At 36.6% G+C, this 21,499-nt stretch overlaps 2 protein-coding genes across 2 annotated transcripts in view; one reads left to right on the plus strand and one right to left on the minus strand.

Annotated features, from left to right (window-relative positions):
- Nucleotides 1-4,802: 4,802 nt before the first annotated feature.
- The window catches only part of LOC136811676 (helicase-like transcription factor), a 32,809-nt gene continuing 16,112 nt past the window's right edge, over nucleotides 4,803-21,499 (minus strand). Inside the window, exons 15-20 of the mRNA XM_067068304.1 lie at nucleotides 20,534-20,664; nucleotides 17,935-18,093; nucleotides 17,001-17,149; nucleotides 6,736-7,029; nucleotides 5,703-5,783; nucleotides 4,803-5,461 (exon numbers count right to left, since the gene is read on the minus strand). Of these exons, the coding sequence (XP_066924405.1) occupies nucleotides 5,315-5,461; nucleotides 5,703-5,783; nucleotides 6,736-7,029; nucleotides 17,001-17,149; nucleotides 17,935-18,093; nucleotides 20,534-20,664 (961 nt within the window). The 3' untranslated portion in view covers nucleotides 4,803-5,314. The remainder of the gene's footprint in view (nucleotides 5,462-5,702; nucleotides 5,784-6,735; nucleotides 7,030-17,000; nucleotides 17,150-17,934; nucleotides 18,094-20,533; nucleotides 20,665-21,499) is intronic.
- On the plus strand, nucleotides 11,623-16,259 carry LOC136811677 (uncharacterized). The gene is made up of 2 exons (XM_067068305.1): nucleotides 11,623-13,096; nucleotides 15,528-16,259. Exons 1-2 carry the CDS (start codon nucleotides 11,689-11,691, stop codon nucleotides 16,199-16,201), a joined length of 2,082 nt encoding a protein of 693 aa, XP_066924406.1. The 5' UTR covers nucleotides 11,623-11,688; the 3' UTR covers nucleotides 16,202-16,259.

Genomic DNA, 21,499 nt, shown 5'->3' on the forward strand with positions numbered 1-21,499 from the left:
GGTCGCATCATAAATGAGGGTCGACCAACATCCGAACGGGTGAGAACATAGGTTCAACCAAGCTATGCAATACTGTCATACTGCTTCAAACTAAACGCTATAAAGAAACCAAAGCCTGTAAAGCACAGGAAGGAGATGGAGTTTTTACAAGCTCTTATTTGATTTGGTTGGTCGTTAACCATCAAGTTGCGCAAAAAGCCGTGTAGCCCGCTTCGAAGATGTAACCGGTTAACAACCAGTAATTCAACAATTTTGTTACTTTTTCTAAAGAACACGTCATTTTTGTTACTTCAAATGACAATTATTAAAGTATCTTATAAAAACTCCATCTCATCTGAAAGCACGATGCAAGACGATGAGAGGGATATAACATTTAGTTACATGAAATTTCAAATAGCGAGGTCTTTAAAGGACTAAAGATAACAACTTCACTGTAAACAAATGATGACGTCAACACTAACAAAACTTGATAAATAACAATAACAGACCGCTAAGACAATGACGGTCTTGTTACAAGGGCTACAAGGTACTCATTGTTGGAGGATCCTCCAAAAAATGGCGAAATGTTGTCCAGCTCTGGTAAAGAGACCGCCATCCATTGCACAAATGGTGCAACCATTTATTATTGAAATATTGTAACGAAATTTTTCACTGCATGGATTCAAGTCAATACCCTACAGTTAAGCATTGAAAGCGGTTTTTCTTATCACCTACGGTATCCAAACTACGTAAAGATCTCAGTGGGGAAAATGGACCACCCAAAAGGAGATACAGTCAAGTCTCTGTAATTCGGAACTCTATTTTTCGAATCTTTCTGTAATTCGAACTAAAATGTTGGTCCCCTCAGCTGGAAAGTAGTTTAAATTACTCTCTGTAATTCGAATCTTTCTCTAATTCGAAGAAAATCTTTAGTCTCATGAAGACCGAATTAGAGAAGGTCAATTGTAAAGAGTTCCAAGCATTGGCAGAAAGCCCAACGTTATTTCAACGCCAACCGAAGCTCCATCGACATTTTTTAATGTTTAGAAATTGAGATGAGGTCCAGGATGCATGAGTGATGTTGATGGCATCCAATTATGTAACAATAAATTCTTCATAACAAAAGTCAGAAGAAATTACGGTAAAAAAAAAAAATCTCTTCCAACCAGTTTTCTTCTGATTGAGTTAACGTTAAGTCTACCCATTCTAGTCCGTTTCAGCTAATGATTGATTTTGTCAAATGGTGATATATACCAAAAAGTTTTTTACATCTCAAATCTTCACCAAAATGGATTTAAATTGCCAAATGGAAGGCAGTACATGATAAACGATTCAAAACCAACAAAGTGATCTTCTCAATCATTCCTCTCTAGGCTGCGGTTTTGTAGAGGTCTGCGATTCAGACTAAATCCTTCCAAAAAGACGTCACGAAAAGCCGACCAAATTCTTTGCCAAGAAAAAAGCCGATCAAATTATTTTAAAACTAAGTCCTACTCCTCATATCCTCCAACTATTTGGAAACCATTACAATTACCTTTTAATGTCACCGTTCATCAACAGTAAGTAAATCTATAGTGGGTCGACTAAAATTCGGGAAAATTGGGGGGAGGCAATGTTGATTTTGGCGCCCCCTAAGAAAAGAAATTTCTTTATAAAAATTATGCAAACGAAACGAGCAGGAAAATTTTGGGATATTTTGTCTCTTTTATTCCGAAAACTGCCAATTCTAAGATCTAAAAAGCAAAGGGGCGCCGAATTTAGTAATCGGAGGTGTTTTTTTTGTTTTTTGTTTTGTTTGTGTCTTTTGTATTTAGGCGCCACCACGCCACCACGCTACTACTTCGGATGCTCTACCACTGCATTACGGTCGCATCATAAATGAGGGTCGACCAACATCCGAACGGGTGAGAACATAGGTTCAACCAAGCTATGCAATACTGTCATACTGCTTCAAACTAAACGCTATAAAGAAACCAAAGCCTGTAAAGCACAGGAAGGAGATGGAGTTTTTACAAGCTCTTATTTGATTTGGTTGGTCGTTAACCATCAAGTTGCGCAAAAAGCCGTGTAGCCCGCTTCGAAGATGTAACCGGTTAACAACCAGTAATTCAACAATTTTGTTACTTTTTCTAAAGAACACGTCATTTTTGTTACTTCAAATGACAATTATTAAAGTATCTTATAAAAACTCCATCTCATCTGAAAGCACGATGCAAGACGATGAGAGGGATATAACATTTAGTTACATGAAATTTCAAATAGCGAGGTCTTTAAAGGACTAAAGATAACAACTTCACTGTAAACAAATGATGACGTCAACACTAACAAAACTTGATAAATAACAATAACAGACCGCTAAGACAATGACGGTCTTGTTACAAGGGCTACAAGGTACTCATTGTTGGAGGATCCTCCAAAAAATGGCGAAATGTTGTCCAGCTCTGGTAAAGAGACCGCCATGGTTAAAACTCCAAATCATTCACAAAAAACAAGAATTATCCAAACTACTAGCGCATTTTGAAATCAAAAAAATATTTGAAAATTTGAAGTCACAGAGTGTTGGTTAGTTAACCAAATGCTTTGCAAATGTTTTGGTCCCAAAACCAACACGTTCTTCCACGAAAATTATAAAGTGTAGACCACACAACACAAACATATAATAAAGAGAAAAACTTATCAACAACTTCGTAAAATTTGTGAACAACTTTTTCACCTGAACTTTCATTTTGTTCATATAAGGAAGAGCCTTTTTCTTCTTCTTCTTCTTCTTTATTTTGCTTGAAGAATAGAAAAAAAGATGAAGAGAACTGATAAAAACGTGAAAAAATTATTAAATGAAAAGGAAAGTTGATAGATTTAAAAATTGTTAATACACATAAACTTTACAGTAAGAATGAGCAAGAATGTTCGAAAGGAGACCTCCATTAGCCAGATAGGAAGCCGGTTAACACTCTAAACATCCATTGCCAAAAACTAGCCTACCGGTCAACCTTAGCTAGCGCGTAAGTAAATTTTCACAGGCTACTCAAAATTCTTACTACACAAATTACGAATTACGAATTTTGTATATTTGTTCTTATAATAAGTTGAAAAGGCAAGGAAAATGAAGAGATTTCGAAGGAAAAATTAATACTTTTTGGTATTACCTTCAAAACCAAACAGAAATAGTTTTGGACCGCCTTTAATTCACAATCAAATTTAATCCCTCATTTTTTTCCATTTAAGAGAACACTTTACAGTCTAAGTAAGAGCGCTCATCAAAAGGCTAGGCATTAACTATTTACTAACACAGCTTAGGAAAAAAGGGAAAGAGTAAACTCACAACTAAGAAAAGGATTGATAGCACCAGTAGCATGATATGGGTTATTTATTTATAAGAACAAACTATATAAGAACATAAGCCTTCGATGGCCAAACAAGTTTAAGGCTTTGCAGGCTCTAAAATACCCGACTTCTTAGGAAAATTGCCAAAAATACTCACAAAATGGCGAAAATAAGAACAGGTTAAGAACATTTTTAGGATTGAAACTCAAAAAGTTAAGAACATCCGAAGGCTTCAAAAATTTGGATGTTCTTATAAAAAAATGTGCACCTACAAAAATCATGGTATGGTTTATCTTTGCCACACATTGACCAGTCACCTTTTGTCCATTCATTATAATATTCCTGAACCAGGATACCGCCAGAATGTCCTTCTCAATCAGCACCTCAGTAACTTTTTTGTATTTTTCTGTTATTTTTTTTGTAGCATATAACTGAAAAAAAAAGAAGATGATAGCATGTCAAAACATAGAACATAATATGAACCATATAACATGTTTAGTAAAACAGTAACAGTAACAGTAACAAACAAAATATTTTAATGTTTAGCAAAATGTTAAATCCGTCTCTTACTTCATAAGCTAACCCAACAATAAACCTATCATCCAGGGGCGAATGTATAACTGAAGTTCTTACGTGGGCGTACTTACAGGTAAAGAGATTTGAAGTTATCCGGGCCTTTGGTATTCTCAAAAAGCATTATCTGATTTTCCAATGGCGGATTGGCGACTGCCACGCTGAAGCTCTAAAGAAGTGGGTCAATTTCCAAATGGCAAGCTGTAGCCCGCTCTTTGACGTTCCCAAGTCCAGTCCAACTCCCCTTACGCTAAAACCTGAAAAAATTGCAGTTAGACCCTGATAACCCCCCAAATGAGGGCTGGGGTCCAGACCTCCCATCGCAGAATCCGTAGCACGGTCAGGCAAAATTTTATATTGCCAATCTTTCCATATGTTGAAAGTTTTCCCGACCTAAAATTCTGATTCGGATGTCAGAAAAGCGTTAGGTCTGATAAAAGTGTAGAAAGAAACGATCGAAACTCACAAACTAACGGGTTTCATGTCTTCAAAAAAATATGATGTCAAGTATTTACAACGTAAGTAAAAAAACGTGTATCAACATAAAAACTATTCTAACTTTCAAAATATCTAAATATTAACACAAAAAATAAGTTTATAAATGTACTCAAGAGAATAATCGAAAGGGTCTGGTGAGGGGAGTGAGGGTCACGAAGAAATAAAATGATAGGTCAAAATCGGTCGAAATATCATATAATAGGGAGGGAGGGGTATTATGGGATTTGACGAAAAAAGAGACGGGAAAACGGTATTTTAAAATCAGACGGTGACGGTATTTAGCCTTATTTTTTGTCATTATGCCGGTATTTTAACCTCTACAAACCGGTGTGACGGTGTTACTATTTTTTTCAATTTTCGGGATTCAACAAAAATTTTGACGGGAAAACGGTATTTCGAACCCCTACAATAATGGGCGCCCTAAACATCAGTTATACAATAAATCTTCATTTTTTCACTGTCTAAGTAAATACATGTAATAAAAGAAAAGTAAAACTTAAAAAATATCTCTAACTAAAAATACATGGTAAAGTATACAACTCAAATAAATCAGAAAAACTTTAAAAAGCAAAGATAGACTTTGTATGGATGGCAAACCACCCAAAACACAAATATTCTTAAACAAAAGTTTTATTGTACCGTAAAATACCATTTTAAGACAAATTTCTTGCCATGATTAAAATCTATAACTCATCGGCTCTGGAGAGAAAATTATTGGATGTATTCTGAACAGAATGACCGCCCCTGACCAAATTATGATCAACAAAGAAATGCATGTAAAAATGTATGGTTAACTTCTCTAGGACCCAGTGGAAACACGTTGTTTCGACGTCCGGTTCACGTTACATATGTCATAATGGAAGGCAAGCATTTACCGTAAATGTATATCCAACTTTAGGATCCGTGGGTGCACCGAATATTGCAGCATGTAACAAGAGTCTTATGAAAATAGTGTTTGGACATCTTCTATGCGCATTTTCTGTCGGTCTTTGCTCGATTGTTTTGGTCCGAACGTTCGTTTCATCATGTCTCGTTTTTTGTCTTGTAATTCCAACATCTTCTCTTCCACTGTGTTTTTGACGACGAACTTTTCCAGAAAAAGAGATAATAGAAATAACGTACGAATGTGTCCGAAAAAAATGTAAAGTCAAAATATACAATTTCCTAGTGGCAATAGCAGATTCATGAAAACTAGTTTTTAATACAAGACGCGTAGTTAGATACTTTTAGCATCATAATTTGACGGGAGAGAATGATAAAAAAGCTTAAGAAGAAAAGAAGAAAGTGAGGCGTGAAGCTGGCATTGTTGCGCAAATTATGAAAGATACCTTGTATACTTTGACTTCTTCTGTTTGACCAAGGCGATGACATCGATCGAAACACTGATCTTCCGATGCAGGGTTCCATGCCTGAGAAATAAAGATGAGCGACTTTCATTACTACTATGTATGGGGAAAATCTCCAGGTATATCAGTCGAGGGTAACCTTTAATTGTGCTGCGACTAAGGTATATCGAGAAATAAAGAACTAACTTACAATCGCTACACTGTGTTTCATTCTGACACAATCTTCAGGCAATACAGTGTATAGTAGATTCTATTTCAATCCTAACTTAGGTATGTAAATTTGTTAGTGAAGCTTTATACCGCGATCGGGGAATATAATCTGCCATTATGTTTCATAATATACTTCAATTGTCAGGTTTCCCAAGGCCTGTCTAAACCCTGTCAAGAGTATATTCTAGGGGGTTGGGATTAAAGAGTATAAAACTAAAAACTACGTAAAAGTCAAAACATACCCTCAGACATTGACAAAGTTTCCAGAGTGTGTCTAAACCCTGTCGGAAGTATAAAGCTGTCCAGGAGTTGACATAATACTCGTCGAGGAATCATACTAGCGCCTGGTAAATACCGTGTTTAAGTCAAAATCTATCCTCATACATCACCAATAAATGTCTGGATGTCAAAATGTTTCCTTATCGGGAACACAAATTTATAAAACCCGAAGGGCTGGATGTCGTGCTTTTTAGCCATCACGGGCAAAAAAAAAATTGAATATCGGAAAAATATTGTTGCTATTGTTTTCGAAAGCCTGCGAAGCTTCTGATTGGTCAAGCGATGGAATTCTATTGTAATGTCACGTGACCTAGGTAGGATTTCCTACCTAACCACGGCACACTTTTCAGCCGAAGCACGACATCTAGCCCTTCGGGCTTTTTAAATCATGATCCGGAAACACCATGTCATATAATAGGACGATCGTCAAATGATGCATTTTCAGCTGAGGACCTTCATTCAGCCTTTATTCCTGTATGAGCAAATTGAAGTCAAAACCAAAACAAGAAATCCAGAGAAAACTTACAGGGTCCATAAGGAAAACGCGAGTAGCAGCCGTCAGATTTAATCCGACACCCCCTGCCTTCAACGACAACAACATGATAGTCGGGGAATTATCGGATTTATCAGAAAATCGGGTTATAGCATCTGTTCGTTGTTTCATGGTCATGGAACCATCCAACCGGACAAACTTGTATCCGGATTCTTGTATCGGCTTTTCAAGGAGGTTGAGAAATTGTGCAAATTGAGAAACGACAAGGTGTTTACGGCGCGGGTTTTCTTCAGACTCCTGTTTTAGCATTGTGATTAATCCATCGACCTATTGGGAGAAATTTGTGCATTATTATTTCTAGTAATTCACCCCCCCCCCATGTCCTAATTTACAACCACTGATGTACTACTACTTGACTGGACCGAAATTGCTACCAATTTTAGTGCCGGCTAATCCACTATCTTGTTTGAAGACCTACAACCAATAAACTGATTCAAAACCCTGTCATTCTTGAATGAAGCTTTTTAGCAAACTAGTAATAATACAACTCAATGTGGGTACTTACTTACTAGCGTTTTCGCGATGAGGGAAACGACACGATTTTTCAGAGAAAACGTCAATATCCCCTTTTTTGAAAAACTGAAAAATTCGATGATTCTGAAATCAATTTTTCGCATCTTGAATGTTTGAAATTCTTAAATTGTACGGTATTCCAGAAAAAATTATTTTAGCCATCAGGGCACTCTACGTCTCCACCAAAGCAAAGGTCATTACAGCTGACGGAGACACTATTATTTTTGACATTCATGCTTGAGTTTTATAAGGTGACACCTTAGCTCCCTTTCTTTTTATCATTGTTTTAGATTATGTTTTAAGAATTTCTGTTGACTTATCTAATGACAAGAGAATCAAAATCAAAGCTCCCCTGCGCAAGCGTAACCGCGGCCTTTTTCTGACCGATCTTGACTTCGCTGACGATCTTGCCTTAGTTTCTGAGACTATTCAAAATTTTGAAGGTGTTCCCGTCAAGTTGGTCTTTATTGTAATGCTGGAAAAACTGAATTTATCAGCTCCTCAGGAAATGTTCTCCCTTTAACTTCTAAGAATGGTGTCAATATCAAACTTGTGAAGGATTTCAAATATCTTGGCTCTCATATTAACAGCTCTGAAAACGATTTCAAACTTTTGAAAGTCTTGTCGAGCCCATTCTTCTATATGGCTTGGAGACTTCGACCATGACAAAAACCATGCTGAAGAGCCTTGATGGCTGTTATAGAAGCCTTTTGAAAAGAGTCCAGAATCTTGATTGGCGCAACCACCCAACCCTTCAAGAGATCTATCATGGACTCCCAAGAATCTTCTGTTTTGACCAGCAGGATGCTCTCCTTTTCAGGTCACTGTTTCCGTGCGAAAAACGAAATCGTGTCAGAATTCTTACTTTGGTGTCCTGCGGGCCCTAGGTGCTCGAGAAAGCGCACATTTCTTGATATTTTGAAACGGGAAACAGGGCTAGAGATTGAGGAACTGGGTACTGCAATGGCTAATCGAGAGATGTGGAGGGAGGGTTATTGTTTATTTCCGACCTAGGTCCATTTGGACCTACATCGAAAGATAATGATGATGAATGTTGGAAACTTGGAGGGAATGAAGAAGTCGGATTTAGCAAGTCTTTTTCATGTTGCGTCCTCAGAGAAATCGCCCTATCATAGCGCTTACTGCCCAAAGGGTTCAGATAGCTGGTGTGGCGCTCAAAGAGACAAAGCAAATGGAACTAAGCTTTATAAACCTGGTCCTGGCTTTGTCCCTTGAGATAATTAAACATGTTTTAAGCCAATTTATAATGACCACAGCCAATGACGTGTTTTGTTGGTAGAAATGTGTTTGGTGTCCATGACGCAATCTGTCATTTTGATATAGGCACTAAAGCTGCCATAGAAATCTATAACAAGTTGAACATTGTACCTAACTGCAACAACCACTGCAAGGTTGTGATCGCATTAGGGGGGGGGGTTAAGTAGTTAGTAAAAAACACTATGCCTACTAAAACTCAGTACAGCTAGTACTAACTGAATTCTAGATCAAATTTACATATACACCACCCTTGAAAATGGCTTAAATGTTTCAATTTTCCATATTTCAATAGGAAATTACAACATTTTTTAAATATTATTGAATATTCAATTTCTATGACAACCGAAAAATCATTTTTCTAACAACAAAGTCCAATTTTAGATAATTTATATGATGGCGGCAGGCTCCAGGGTTATCTTTTGTCTAAATACCATTGAAATTTCATAAGGAATAGATGAGAAGTTTGATAAACAAGAACTTGCATATTTTTGATATACTTTAAGGGCAGAAAGTTTCACGAAGTCAAAAAGTCGCGAAATTTAGCTATTTAAGTTTCGCGAATTATGGTTTTAGCCGAAATTTCACAGATAGAACTTTTGCAAATACATATAAAATTTAACTTCTTTGGTAACAAAAACTCAAAGAACACGCAGAAATTTAGCAAACAGTGCAAAACTGACAGGTTTAATTTTTTACCTGGCAGAAACTTTCGCGGAAAAGGATCAAAATCGCGAAAAACGCGAAATCGCGAAAGTTTCTGCCCTTAAAGTAATGGTTGCTGGGTGGTTGCTAGGGTAACAAAGTAGTCATTTTATTTCAGAGTTGATATATGTGAAAATAAATTATTAATCTAGTACAAAGATAATTTTTCTTCTAAAGTAAATGGGCCCCTACCTTAATATTTTGGACAAGACGGTCGTGATATATAATCATAATCTTGCATAACGTCGATTATCAATTCTAATCGAAAACTAATACATTGATTGATATCGATTGGTTATCGATTAGCACCGTATGGTTTGCACCCTAAAAACTAGACTGGGAATCCAGTCGTTTATAACGTTTTTGTTGAAAGCGGGAAATTTTTATGTCGGGATATGGTTAAATTAAACTATATTGATGCTCAAGTTTTCTACTTCCTATTTTTTACTGAGTTAAGTCGTCTAGCATACTAGACTACCTAAAAACAGGCATCCACGTTACAATTAATTTTTTAGAAGCATGATTCCATACTTTTTGTTCTTTATCCAAAAAGTACACGATTCTTTTTCAGTCTCCCGATATCATATTTTATTCGCCTAAGCTGGAATTTTTTTGTGTAACAAACCCTCTTAATTCGTAAACATTGAGCAACATTTTTAAAATCTTGGAATATTCTCCTCAAGTTTGAACTCACGACCTCGCATACTGTAGGTGAATGCTCTACCTCTTGTATTACGGTCACTGGTGTAAACGTGTACTTTATAACTTTTGTAACTCTGTAACTTTTTGTGTTGTACTAAATCAAATAATTTAATGCTGAATCAAGCATAACACAAGAATTTTAAGACAGCATGATATATTAATATTTTGTTAGAGTCGAACGGACAGTGAGAAAAAAACCCTTAAGATCCACTGTGACCTCATTTGGATCAATTCTGAACACCCACGGTTTCATTTTCTTGAACAGAACAAAATATGCTCACCTGTGATGCAAAAAGAAAAACAATTTTTAATGATAACTTGATATAATTTTGAGCCAACGTAAATGACAAAAAATTTCAAAAAGGTTTTGTTTGTCCAGCTGATACTTTACTGTCGAACGTGCTAACCGCACTGGCTCAACTTCAGTATCTTTGAAATCATTCGTAGGCTCAATTGTAAACTTAATGGCTTAAGAAAAATTATAGCATTTTGGGTTTTGGCCTCGTTTTGGTGAAAAACTCATCCCCAGGCCCCAAAAATCAAAATTAAAAAAAAATGAAAAAAATACCCCCAGGGATTTGCCCAAGGATCAAGTGTGCAATACTTCAGCCCAATCGGACCATTTTTGAAGGCTCCAGCCTGCCCCAAAGTTTTAGCCTCGTTTTGGCGAAAAGCTCGTCCCCAGGCCCCAAAAATTAAAATTTTGAAAAAATGAAAAAAACACCCCCAGGGATTTGCCCAAGGATCAACTGTGCAAAATTTCAGCCAAATCGAACCATTTTTGAAGTCTCCAGCCTGCCCCAAAGTTTTGGTGACAGACACACAGACAGACATTCTCAGATTCTAGCTCAACTAAAGTTGAGAATTTATTGGGCTTTTTTTATTGGGCTTTTCCAGAAAAAAATCGTGCACCCCCTGTTGAGGAGGTCCATTTCCGTTCCAAGGGGGTAAGGTTTGAAATGCAGTGGAATTCCATAAGGGTAGACGAAAATCCGTCAAAAATAAGCGGAATTCCAAGGGGGTAATGATTGAAAATTTGTAAAAAATTCGGAATTCCAGAGGGGTATGATCCTAAAATTGCCTGGAATTCAAAGGGGGTAGGTCACAAAAGGTTGGACCTCCTCAACAGGGGGTGCACGGTTTTTTTCTGGAAAAGCCCATTTAAACAAGACATAAATCTATTATGCGTTGTGCAGTCCGGGTCTTTTGTTTTTCTCAGTTCAGTTCTTTTACCTCGAGATTTAACCCCCTTCGTGTTCGAGTTCCAAACGTAGAGTGAGGCAAAGAACCATCAAATCACCCCAATGAGATCCTTTTCAAACTATTCAGAATAACCCCATGTTAAGATGAATGACCGAAAATTGACCGGGAAATTCATCGGGTAAATAAAAGTCAAATACATACATACATATATTGATAATATCGCAGGGTTTTATCTTTTTAATGGGTTTATTAAATACCTCTTATAGTTATATAGGTTTTTACTTGTATAAGTTTCTTGTATTAACCTAAAATAGTATGGAATTTTGTAATTTAATATTGGTTGAATATATAAAAGATTAGAAACAGTATTAATAGCTGGGTCACGCAATAGCAACAGAGGGGTGCATTTGTTAATAATCAGGGACAGTGATTTTATACCGATTACATCACTACAGTCGTTTAACAGCCGTTTTCGCTGTGAACGAATCGAATTCTAAAATCTGTCTTTTTACACTAGGTGGACCAAAGATGGCGGAAGCGAGTGTGGTTGTGTTCTTTTCTGTCTCCGTTTTTCTCGGTACCATAGCTTTCAGTGCGACTGGTTTCGCCATGGCAATCATTTTCTTGTTTCTCTATCAATTGGGATCACTGGATTGGCTGGAGTGTTGCAGTATTAGATACGCTGTCTTCATTCAGACGGTTGCTTTTGTTGTCATTCTACCCGTTGTTCTATGGCGCGCTAATTTGAAGAAAAATATCCGGTTCGACCTTTTGTTAGGGTTTGTACCGGTAACTTTAGTAGCGACGCCGCTGGGCCAGTACCTGCAAGATTCAACACCTGTTGGGGCGTTGAAGATCGTGGTGGGTGTTTTAAGCATTTTGGTATCGTTGTGGCAGATTTATCTTTATATATCGAACAAACGAAAAGAGAAAGCCGATTTAACAAAAAAAGTACAAGATGCGAAGGCGGGAGACATTGCTCACGATAATGAAGCATTTGAGGAATTCGGAGTTAACGTTGGCAAAGATAACATTATCAAGAAGGCTAACTGGGATAAAAACAACCAAAGTACTAGTGCCTCAAATGTTTTCTTTTTGATTGGTTGTCAGCGATCAGGGAGTAACTGGCTTCACACCATGATCACGGATAGTGAAACGATCGCTACACCTCACCCTCCACACATTCTGAAGCACTTCATGCCCATTCTTCACAAGTTCGGTGACCTGTCTATACCTTTAAATCTTCAAAGATTGATAAATCTGATCTGCGAATTTGTCGAGAAAAATCCAGTACCATGGCTCGATGAACATGGGGAGAAAATCAAATTTGATCGAGAAGTCGTTTACCAGCAATGTGAAAGCACTGACGTCCCACTGGTAGCCATATTCGGGAGTCTAATGAATGAATTTACTGTAAAGAACGGTCGCAAAACTTGGGTTTGTAAATCAGTGTCATACGGCAAATTTCATAAAGAGCTTAGTCAGCATTTTGGTGATCGTTTACGTTACATATACCTGTATCGTGATCCAAGAGATGTCTGCTTATCTTCTTACAAAGCATCCCAGATCGCAAACTCTCATTACTACACCATCGCTCAAACATGGAAAAAACTGCAACTAGTTGCCATCAACCTGACAGAAACTCTAACAAGCCAGCAGGTTCATCAACTGTCATACGAATCACTATTAGCAGACAAAAAGACGACTTTAGATGAATTATTCGACTTTATGAACACCGAAAATACTACAGAATCTTCGACACACGCTGGTAAAGAAGCGGCTTTGAGAGCGAAGAAGTCATCTTTGTGGAAAAACTTGACACGCGGGGAAAGCCTCAGGACTGAACAAATGAAGAAATGGGCAAGAGAGGGAGGTCTTTCAACAAATGACGTTAAAATCATCGAATCTATTTGCAAAGATGTCATGCAGAAGTTAGGTAAAGGAACACTTTTTAAGTCAGTTAACTACCTTTGCTTGGCATATCAAGGTTATACATTGGGCTTTTTCAGAAGAAAACAAGTGATACTTTGATGGACCTACCTGGATTATGCATTTAACACGTTTATAATTGATATCTACGTGACGTGACCATTAAACAATCATTCAGAACACAAATAGTGATGATCTATTAAAATTAGTCGTTTGTTTCTTATAAAAAAACGTTTAGAAACCAAAATTTCATGCTCTTGAAATGTTCTTTCATATTCAAGACTTCGTGAGCAAAAAAACATCTCCAAAAAATTGAGTAATTTGGCTAAGAACATTGATATATGTTTATTAATAGTGATTCTTATTGATAAAGATGCTTTTTTTGAGCTGAAAAATTCATTTTTTACAAAAGTCTGCTTGAGCCATCTTTAATCTACTTTCATACAAAAAATCAGAAAAAAACAATGGTCCAATATTTCACTAAGTCCAAAAAACCCTTTTATGGCCGTTTTTTTAGCTGAAATATACCCCAAAATTTTTTTCTCCAAAAATCGGGCTCCGTCACATTTGAGGGTTTATAATTATGCATCTTTATGCAAAAAATCGTAGAAAATGAAAGAGCCAATCAATCTAATACCTAAGAAATTGATAATGTGCTTATAAAAAAATATCGAATTTGGCCAGTTTTTCAATAAAAAACATGCCCAAACAACCAAAAATTTCCCTGTCTAAACACTCGTGAGAAAAGAAAAACATCTATCTCATAAAAAAATTGAGTAATTTGACTAAGAACATTGATGTATGCTTATTAATAGTGATTCTTATAGATAAACATGCGTTTTTTGAGCCAACAAAATTTTTTTTGCAAAAATCTGCTTAAGCCATCTTTTACCTATGATGGTACCCTACTTTAAGGCAAAAAATTTGAAAAAAATAATGATCCAATTTTTCACAAAGTCCAAAAAACCTGTTTTTTAACCGTTTTTTGGCCCAAATTTGCCCAAAAACATTTTTTTTCGAAAATCGGGTTCTGGCACATTTAAGGGTTTATAGTTATGCATCTTTGTGTAAAAAATCATTAAGAATGAAAGAGCCAATCTCGAGAAAAGCCAATACCTAAGTAATTGATAATGTGCTTATAAAAAAATATCGAATTTGGCCAGTTTTTCTGTAAAAACACGCCAAGCAACCCAAATTTCCTGTCTAAACACACATATTCTTCAAAAGTAAGCCCTCTTGAGCAGAAAAAACATCTATCTCATAAAAAAATTGAGTAATTTGACTAAGAACATCGATGTATGCTTATTAATAGTGATTCTTATAGATAAACATGCGTTTTTTGAGCCAACAAAATTTTTTTGCAAAAATCTGCTTGAGCCATCTTATACCTTTGATGGTACACTACTTTCGTGCAAAAAATCAGAAAAAATTAATGATCCAATTTTTCACAAAGTCCAAAAAACCCGTTTTTTAGCCGTTTTTTGGCCCAAATTTGCCCCCAAAAATTTTTTTTCGAAAATCGGGCTCCGTCACATTTTGGGCATTGCCATTTATGCATCATTGTGCAAAAAATCAGAAAAAACTAATGAGCCAATCTCGAGAAAAGCTGGTAACTAACGGACGGACGGACAGACGGACGGACAGACGGACAAAGGTTAATTTATAGGACCTCCACCGGGGTAGGTCCAAAAAACGTATATCCCCTGTTGAGGAGGTCAATTTCCGTTCCAAGGGGGTAAGGTTTGATATGTGGCGGAATTCCATAGGGAGACAAAAATCTGTTAAAAATAACTGCAATTCCATGGGAGTGGCTTTTTAAATCCTACTCAAACTGCCTGAAAACCTGAAATTGCCTAGAATTCCAGGGGGTTACAGCATAGCCACATAGCAATGAAATGGACCTCCTCAACCATAAAAACCACGTCAGCTGAACGTTTTTGGGCAAAATTCCGAAACCCTTAAACTCGTTAAACTAAAATCAATCTTTTATTTTCAATCATTGATTTGGTTTTTATTTGGCGGTTCAGAAATCCTGGCAACATAGGAGTAGACTCCTATGAGCTAGAGCTTCCAAAAAATTATCAGGGATAAATTTGAACTTGTCTGTACACAGACCCAGTATCTACGGCTGATTTCAAAATTCATTGCCGTAGAGGGTCTGTTGTCATTGTCTTTTCTCATTTGAGATTTTTCAAACCGACCACTGCGATGGAGTGTTTGAGAGAGAGGGGAGACGGTGAGAAGTGTTGCTATTTATAAATCATACTTCATTGCAGAGGTCTCCGTACGGGAAATTTTTAATCAAACAGACAATGCGCACAGAGTGTAGTACGAAGCAATAAACCTGAGATACACTCTGGTACAGAGTAAATTTGGACATGCTCCTCACAAATCTGATGCCGGCAGAGAATAAGAGTTCTATTTGAAATTCTTTTCAGGATATATGTTGGAGTATGAAGGAGAACTTCCAGAATTCTCTGAAGAAGAGATCAAGGAGTTTGAAAGATTGAATGAAGAAGGGAAAGCACGAAAGAAGATACGATTGGCAGAGGAGGATCCAGACGATCATCAAAGAAGAATCACCCAAGAAGAAGTACTCCAGAAGATATCCTCCTCCTCATATGATATTGATGTTGAGTCACATCAAAATACACCTTCGTCAAAACCACCTTCTTTTTGGGCGGACGCCAAACAACAACTTTGGCCTTTACGCCCAATCATGTTTTGGATTGTATTAGCTGGCTTTGTGAGCGGCTTTTTGGGTGGCCTGATCGGCGTCAGGGGGCCACCTCTTATCATTTTATTCTTTTTTTTCGAATATCCCAAGTCGCAAATTAAAGCTAACGGAGCCATAGTAGCATCCATCAACGTTATAATCCGTATAATAACGTATGCAGTGAAATCACCACCAGAAAAATATCCCTCGAAAACATGGTTTACAGATGCCGACAAGTACCTCTATATCAGTGTAGCGTTGTCAGGGTTACTTGCCACACCAATAGGATTCTGGCTTTCGAAACGGATCAATCAAGCTTTGTTTAAGATGATATTAGCTTGTCTTTTGATAATCAATGGTGTCACAATGATAGTGACTGGTTCAATGGATTTGTGATAAATCAACCTCGTTCTCTGTGTATTATCGGTTTTTTTATGCTCGCTGATAGCGCCAGATAATACCCTGGTATTGTCGTTTTTCCATTGCGATAGATTGCATAATTCAAAAATAAACCGTACAAATTTTCATTTGTTCTTCTATTTTGAAGTCATTGCACTGCGGGGTAACTTTGAAATCAGATTTTTGCACGGCGTATTTTTACTCATACATATAGCCATTCAAATTTGGTTACTAGGGGCACCTTGAGTTAGCTTTTGGTCTTCGAAGCTTCGCCGAGAAGAAGTTTACAGTTTAAAAATGTGCGGCGACCTCAAAGAAAAAATTTTGCAAGGTTTTATTTAAAATCGTATTCGGGTCGTATTGTAAGTCAATTTATATTCGCAGCACCTTTTTTGGATTATTTTAATGAATATTTACTAACAATGATTATCAGTTTTTTGTGTATAAATTTTGTATTTTTGTATTTTGTACTATATTATCAGCCTATTTCGCTTTGCTTTTGCATGGCACTCTTTGTCTTTGGTGCGTCCTCCATATTTCTCTATTCTTCTACGGCACATTTTTCTTTGTTTTTATTTATTTTTATAGCTATCCAATCATCTAGCTTTTTTCAAATTTCTAGGAGACGTGTAAAATTTGTTTTTATAACATTTGTAGAGATGATGTTGCTCGAAGAAGACACTTGATAAGTGTCAAAATATTCAGCACTAATAACAATAAAGGAAATTGAAATCTAAATGAAAATTGACTTTAATAATTGTCTCTTCCGAGACTCCAATAATTTCCAGATACTTACTTTGGAGCTGGAGCTCCACGTTGCTTGCTTAGCTCCCCCTCCTTCACCGTTTATGATGTCATCTTTTTCGGCTGCCGGTTTAACTAGTTTCTCTTTAGAAATGTCGTTACGACACAATGGACATTTTGGTTTGTCCGCCCTGATCACACCTACAGTAAAAATTGCGGGAAACGATTAGTACTAGTAATAACATGGTTTGGAGGGTTATTTGGGAATAATAGTCCCGAGGTTCATCGAAAACATTTCAAAATGGTCCAAACGTAGTGAGGGCAATTTGAAATGTTTTCAATGAAACAAGGGGCTATTATTCCCAAAATCATCCGAATGACTATGTTATTTCTCGTTAATTAATATGGATGAATTAAAATTCAGTCACTCCTCATTTTTTCTTATTTTGTTCATATATTTTTTTTAATCTTCCTTTTTATTTTTGTCACTTAATAGAAGTTCGAATGACAACTAACCCATCAAAATATTCGAATTGCACAACTATGAAATCGATTAGTTTTTGAAAAAAGTCGTAAGGCTTTTCTTCAAAGATTTCTCTTTTCGCGGGGTAATTACAGCAGGGCTATTACGGATTAATCACCCCACTCCTCTTCAAGCTAAATGTAATCAGCCATATAATCAGCGCTAGAACGAACCCCTTCTTTATTTCGAGCGGTCACGACTTAGAAGTAAGAGGTTACTATATAAGAACATAAGGCTTCGATGGTCAAAATATTAAGAACAAGTTTTTAAGGCTTTGCCTATACCCCAATGTCTTAGGAAATTGCACAAAAATACTCTCAAATGGTGAAAATAAGAACAGGTTAAGAGCATTATTTTTTACTCAAAATGTTAAGAACATCCGAATGCTTCAGAAACTTTGGATGTTCTTATGAAAAAAAACGTGAAAATAAAATAGCTAGGTATCAATCTACAAAAAGTTTACCTTCGATGCAGGGTCGGCAATACAAGTGAGCACAATGCGTGATAACGGGATTGTTGAAAGCGTCCAAACAAATCGGACACTCTTCATCACCGGACGAAAGTAAAACGGTCAGGATTTGTTGGAGTTTCATCATCAACTTTTCTGGTGTTTGAGAGGCTCCTAAATTGAAAGTGAGAAAAAGAAAGGAGCAATCAGTGCCTATCTTGATTTTAGGGGAATTAAGCCATTAGCAATGGTCACTTTTTATGTCAGAGTCTTGAACATGATTCGTTAAACTTAAAGCCTTCCGAAATACTATTAAAAAATGTCTGTCAGAAGGGGATATAATAACATCACTTGAGATATTGGAGGATCAAAAAAAATCAAATCGATTATGATATAATGCTTACGTACTGATCTTTTTTATAAAAGTGCAAAGGGAATTTCCAGAACTACAGCAAGACAAAATATTCTCAGGAAATAAGCATGAAATCCCAGTTCTTGTTTACCACAAGTAAAAGTTCAAGCAAAACTGTTTGCATTACTATAACTTTTTCCTTTCTCACAAAACGTGGTCCGTTGTGAGTTGGTTATCAGGATCCTTCTAGTAAGGCGCGCCTGGACATAGCGTACGTCCAGGGGGTTGTCTATTCACCCTAAGTTAGACATCACCCGACTCGAAGCCCATCGGGATTGACCGCAACCTTTTATTTTTGCAAAGCGTTTAAGATTTGCCTTGATGCTCAAAGACATATTCTAATAACTCGTTTTGAATTTATTTTAACCTTCACAGTTCTGCCAGAATCGGTCATTTTCTCTCTAAGTTGAATGTGAAGCTAAAATTGAGGGTATCATTATTTGTTTCACGGATAGAAAAGGGCCAAATGAAGATTACTAAAAAGTCTTCAGTCCCAGCACTGAGCATCATGTTTAATTCCACTATTTTCCTTTGATTTATTTTCAAACCAAGCTAGAGGTAGAATTACCTCTCTCAAGGATATTAACCATGTTTTTAGCTCCTAAATTACGATGATGACCGAGTTTGATTTTCACAATCAAGAAATTGGATGCCAAAAGAAGATTCACCTCTGTTGTACATAGAGGCAGAATCTGTGACTGTTAGAATAAGACATCAGAAATGTAGTCGATTCCCTCTAGATTAAGCTACCAATTTGCACGAATCACTCTAAACTCTAGGCTTCTGCTCATCCTCTAGCGAAAAAAGTTTCTTATAGAGGCTGCTTAATACTCGGTAAATCCTCTTTCCCACAAAATGCTGCTTTATTTATTATTCGGCGAGAAGGCTATTTTTGCTGGCGAGTGCTTATGATGATTAATTTGCAAAGGTACTCTACCTGTTACGAAGTAGCATAGCTTTCGCTGTTCAAATTCAAGATGGCCGTCGAAGCGGGAAGTGGTTTTCGTCAAGCTCGAGTACTTGTTTTTGATTTGGGGTAGTTTGTTTAAGGCGAAAGAAGTTTTGTTAATACAATTACAAGTTTTAGAGTATACAATATGTGTACCAAGAAAAAAATTACCGTCTAGAACATTTGTTATCAAGCTTATAACAGTGGTCAAACCAAGGTTTCCCGTCTGAGACGGAAAACGGAATTTACATTGCAATTTTAGGACATACTCTTGAAATCTCATGCACATTATACAGAGTTTTGAGACGGTAAAGCCTCTTTGTTTACTTCACAAAGACGGAATTCCGTCTGAGATGGAAGAAGTTTGAACACTGTTATAATGTGGGATTTCGATTTGTTTTGGTGAACATTTTGTTCGTTTTGAACGAATGTAGAAAAGATACAGTAAGAGGTCTTGACAGGTTTGTGGGTATTTTAGAAGCTTATGATAGGGAAAGATTGTTGTTGTAAGTATCTAATATATTATTTTGTGGCTTTATCTCTTTCCAGAGAGCCTTCTTCCCTTTTACTTTGTGTCTACTTAAAGTTGTTTGAAAAAGTGCAGCAGCAGATTCTTTTATTCTTCGTTTTGTTAAACTTTGACAGGGACGGGAAGAATGTTGGAATCAGTTTTATTGATGAAACCCAATATGTCTCATTTAAGTAACCTGAAGAGGTTCTTTAGAAACAAATAGTTATAGTGAAATTTTCTTTCAAAGTATTTGAGAAATTCAAATTCGTTGACTCAAAGCTCTAATATCAAAACATTCGAAAATAGAAAAAAATCATTCGAAAATAAAAGAAAAGGCGTGACTGTGGCAAAATGGAATCCGTCTGACACTGGAATGTCTTCACTTTGATTTCTTTTGTTTATCTTTTAACTCACATTCGAGTTTCCATAAAACTTAGCAACTCGCCAGATAGCACGAGTCGGCCACCATAAGAGCCACCGTAGCGGGAAATCAATCCATACACTATTAAGCAGACCTATAGGAATCAGACTATCTAAACTCCCGAACTGAAACGAAGCCGCTGTAGTATTCAAGAATTTTCGTATTACTAATACGAATGACTCTCTATAATTCGAGCTAGTCTTCTCTAATTTAATTTGTCAGTTCCCTGTAAATCGAAATAATTGTAGAATGATTATTTTTTTGGATTATATTTGAAAGTTGACCAAGAACTGCCAGGTCAACAAAGAACAATACCAATACCTCCGGCTGGTTGGTTGAAACAGTCCAGGATTTGAGCACACAATTTAGGGTGACAACATAACTGTCGCAATCTCATCAAAATGACCAACATGTGAGCGTAACTTGCCGATAATTTATTTTCCGTGATGTATCTTAAATGTGAACAAAGAAATGTTGAAATGTTTAATATATTCTAAAACTCTAGCCAACATTATATAGAGGCCCGGAAAACCCGAGTTAATTACATATAAAATTTATTTTCGAGTTACGTAACTCGAAAACAAAATTTAAAAAAAATAATTCGAGTTACATAACGACAGAAAATAACTTTCTCGAGTTGCGAAGTCTCCTTATGACGTCATAATTTGAGACTTATGACGTCACATTCTTCGTAACTCGGGTTTTCCGGGCCTCACGTATATACATAGTAAGAGTAATTGTTAAACCTTAAGCTTAAAGAATTTCTGACCTTGAGTCAAAATGATCATGCTTACAGCGGAAGTTTTAGCTATCGGAGGATAGAAGTCTAAGTAAGTAAGTAAGTAAGTTTACGACCGCAGCTGAGGGTACCGGAAGGCTTTCTTCCTGTGTCAGTGTGTCAGTCCAGTATGCAAGAAGTGACGCCGAAAAAAAATGGTTTCACACAAGACCTTCCTTTACTTAGAAAAAGACGCGAGTTGCGAGTTGGTTTTTGCGAGTTGCAAGTTACGACTTGCTATTTTAACCAAATAAAAGTGCGAGTTGCAAGTTGAAAATTTCACGTTAAGACATAAAAATCGCGAGTTGCAAATTAAAATCGCGAGTTGCAAATTGAAATCGCGAGTTGCAAATTTTAATGTGTGAGTTTCAACCAGTGTGGAGAATTTTGTTGTTAGGGCGACATGTCCAGGTTCAAAATTGGAGAAAAGTTTTGTATTGGAAGCATAAAAGCTGATAGAAAACTATTTATACTGTGAAACCGTGTAATTCGAATCTTAAAATTTCATA

The sequence above is a fragment of the Clytia hemisphaerica genome, unplaced genomic scaffold (genome assembly GCF_902728285.1).
Source record: "Clytia hemisphaerica strain Z4C2 unplaced genomic scaffold, Clytia hemisphaerica genome assembly, whole genome shotgun sequence".
Classification (NCBI taxonomy): Eukaryota; Metazoa; Cnidaria; class Hydrozoa; order Leptothecata; family Clytiidae; genus Clytia; species Clytia hemisphaerica.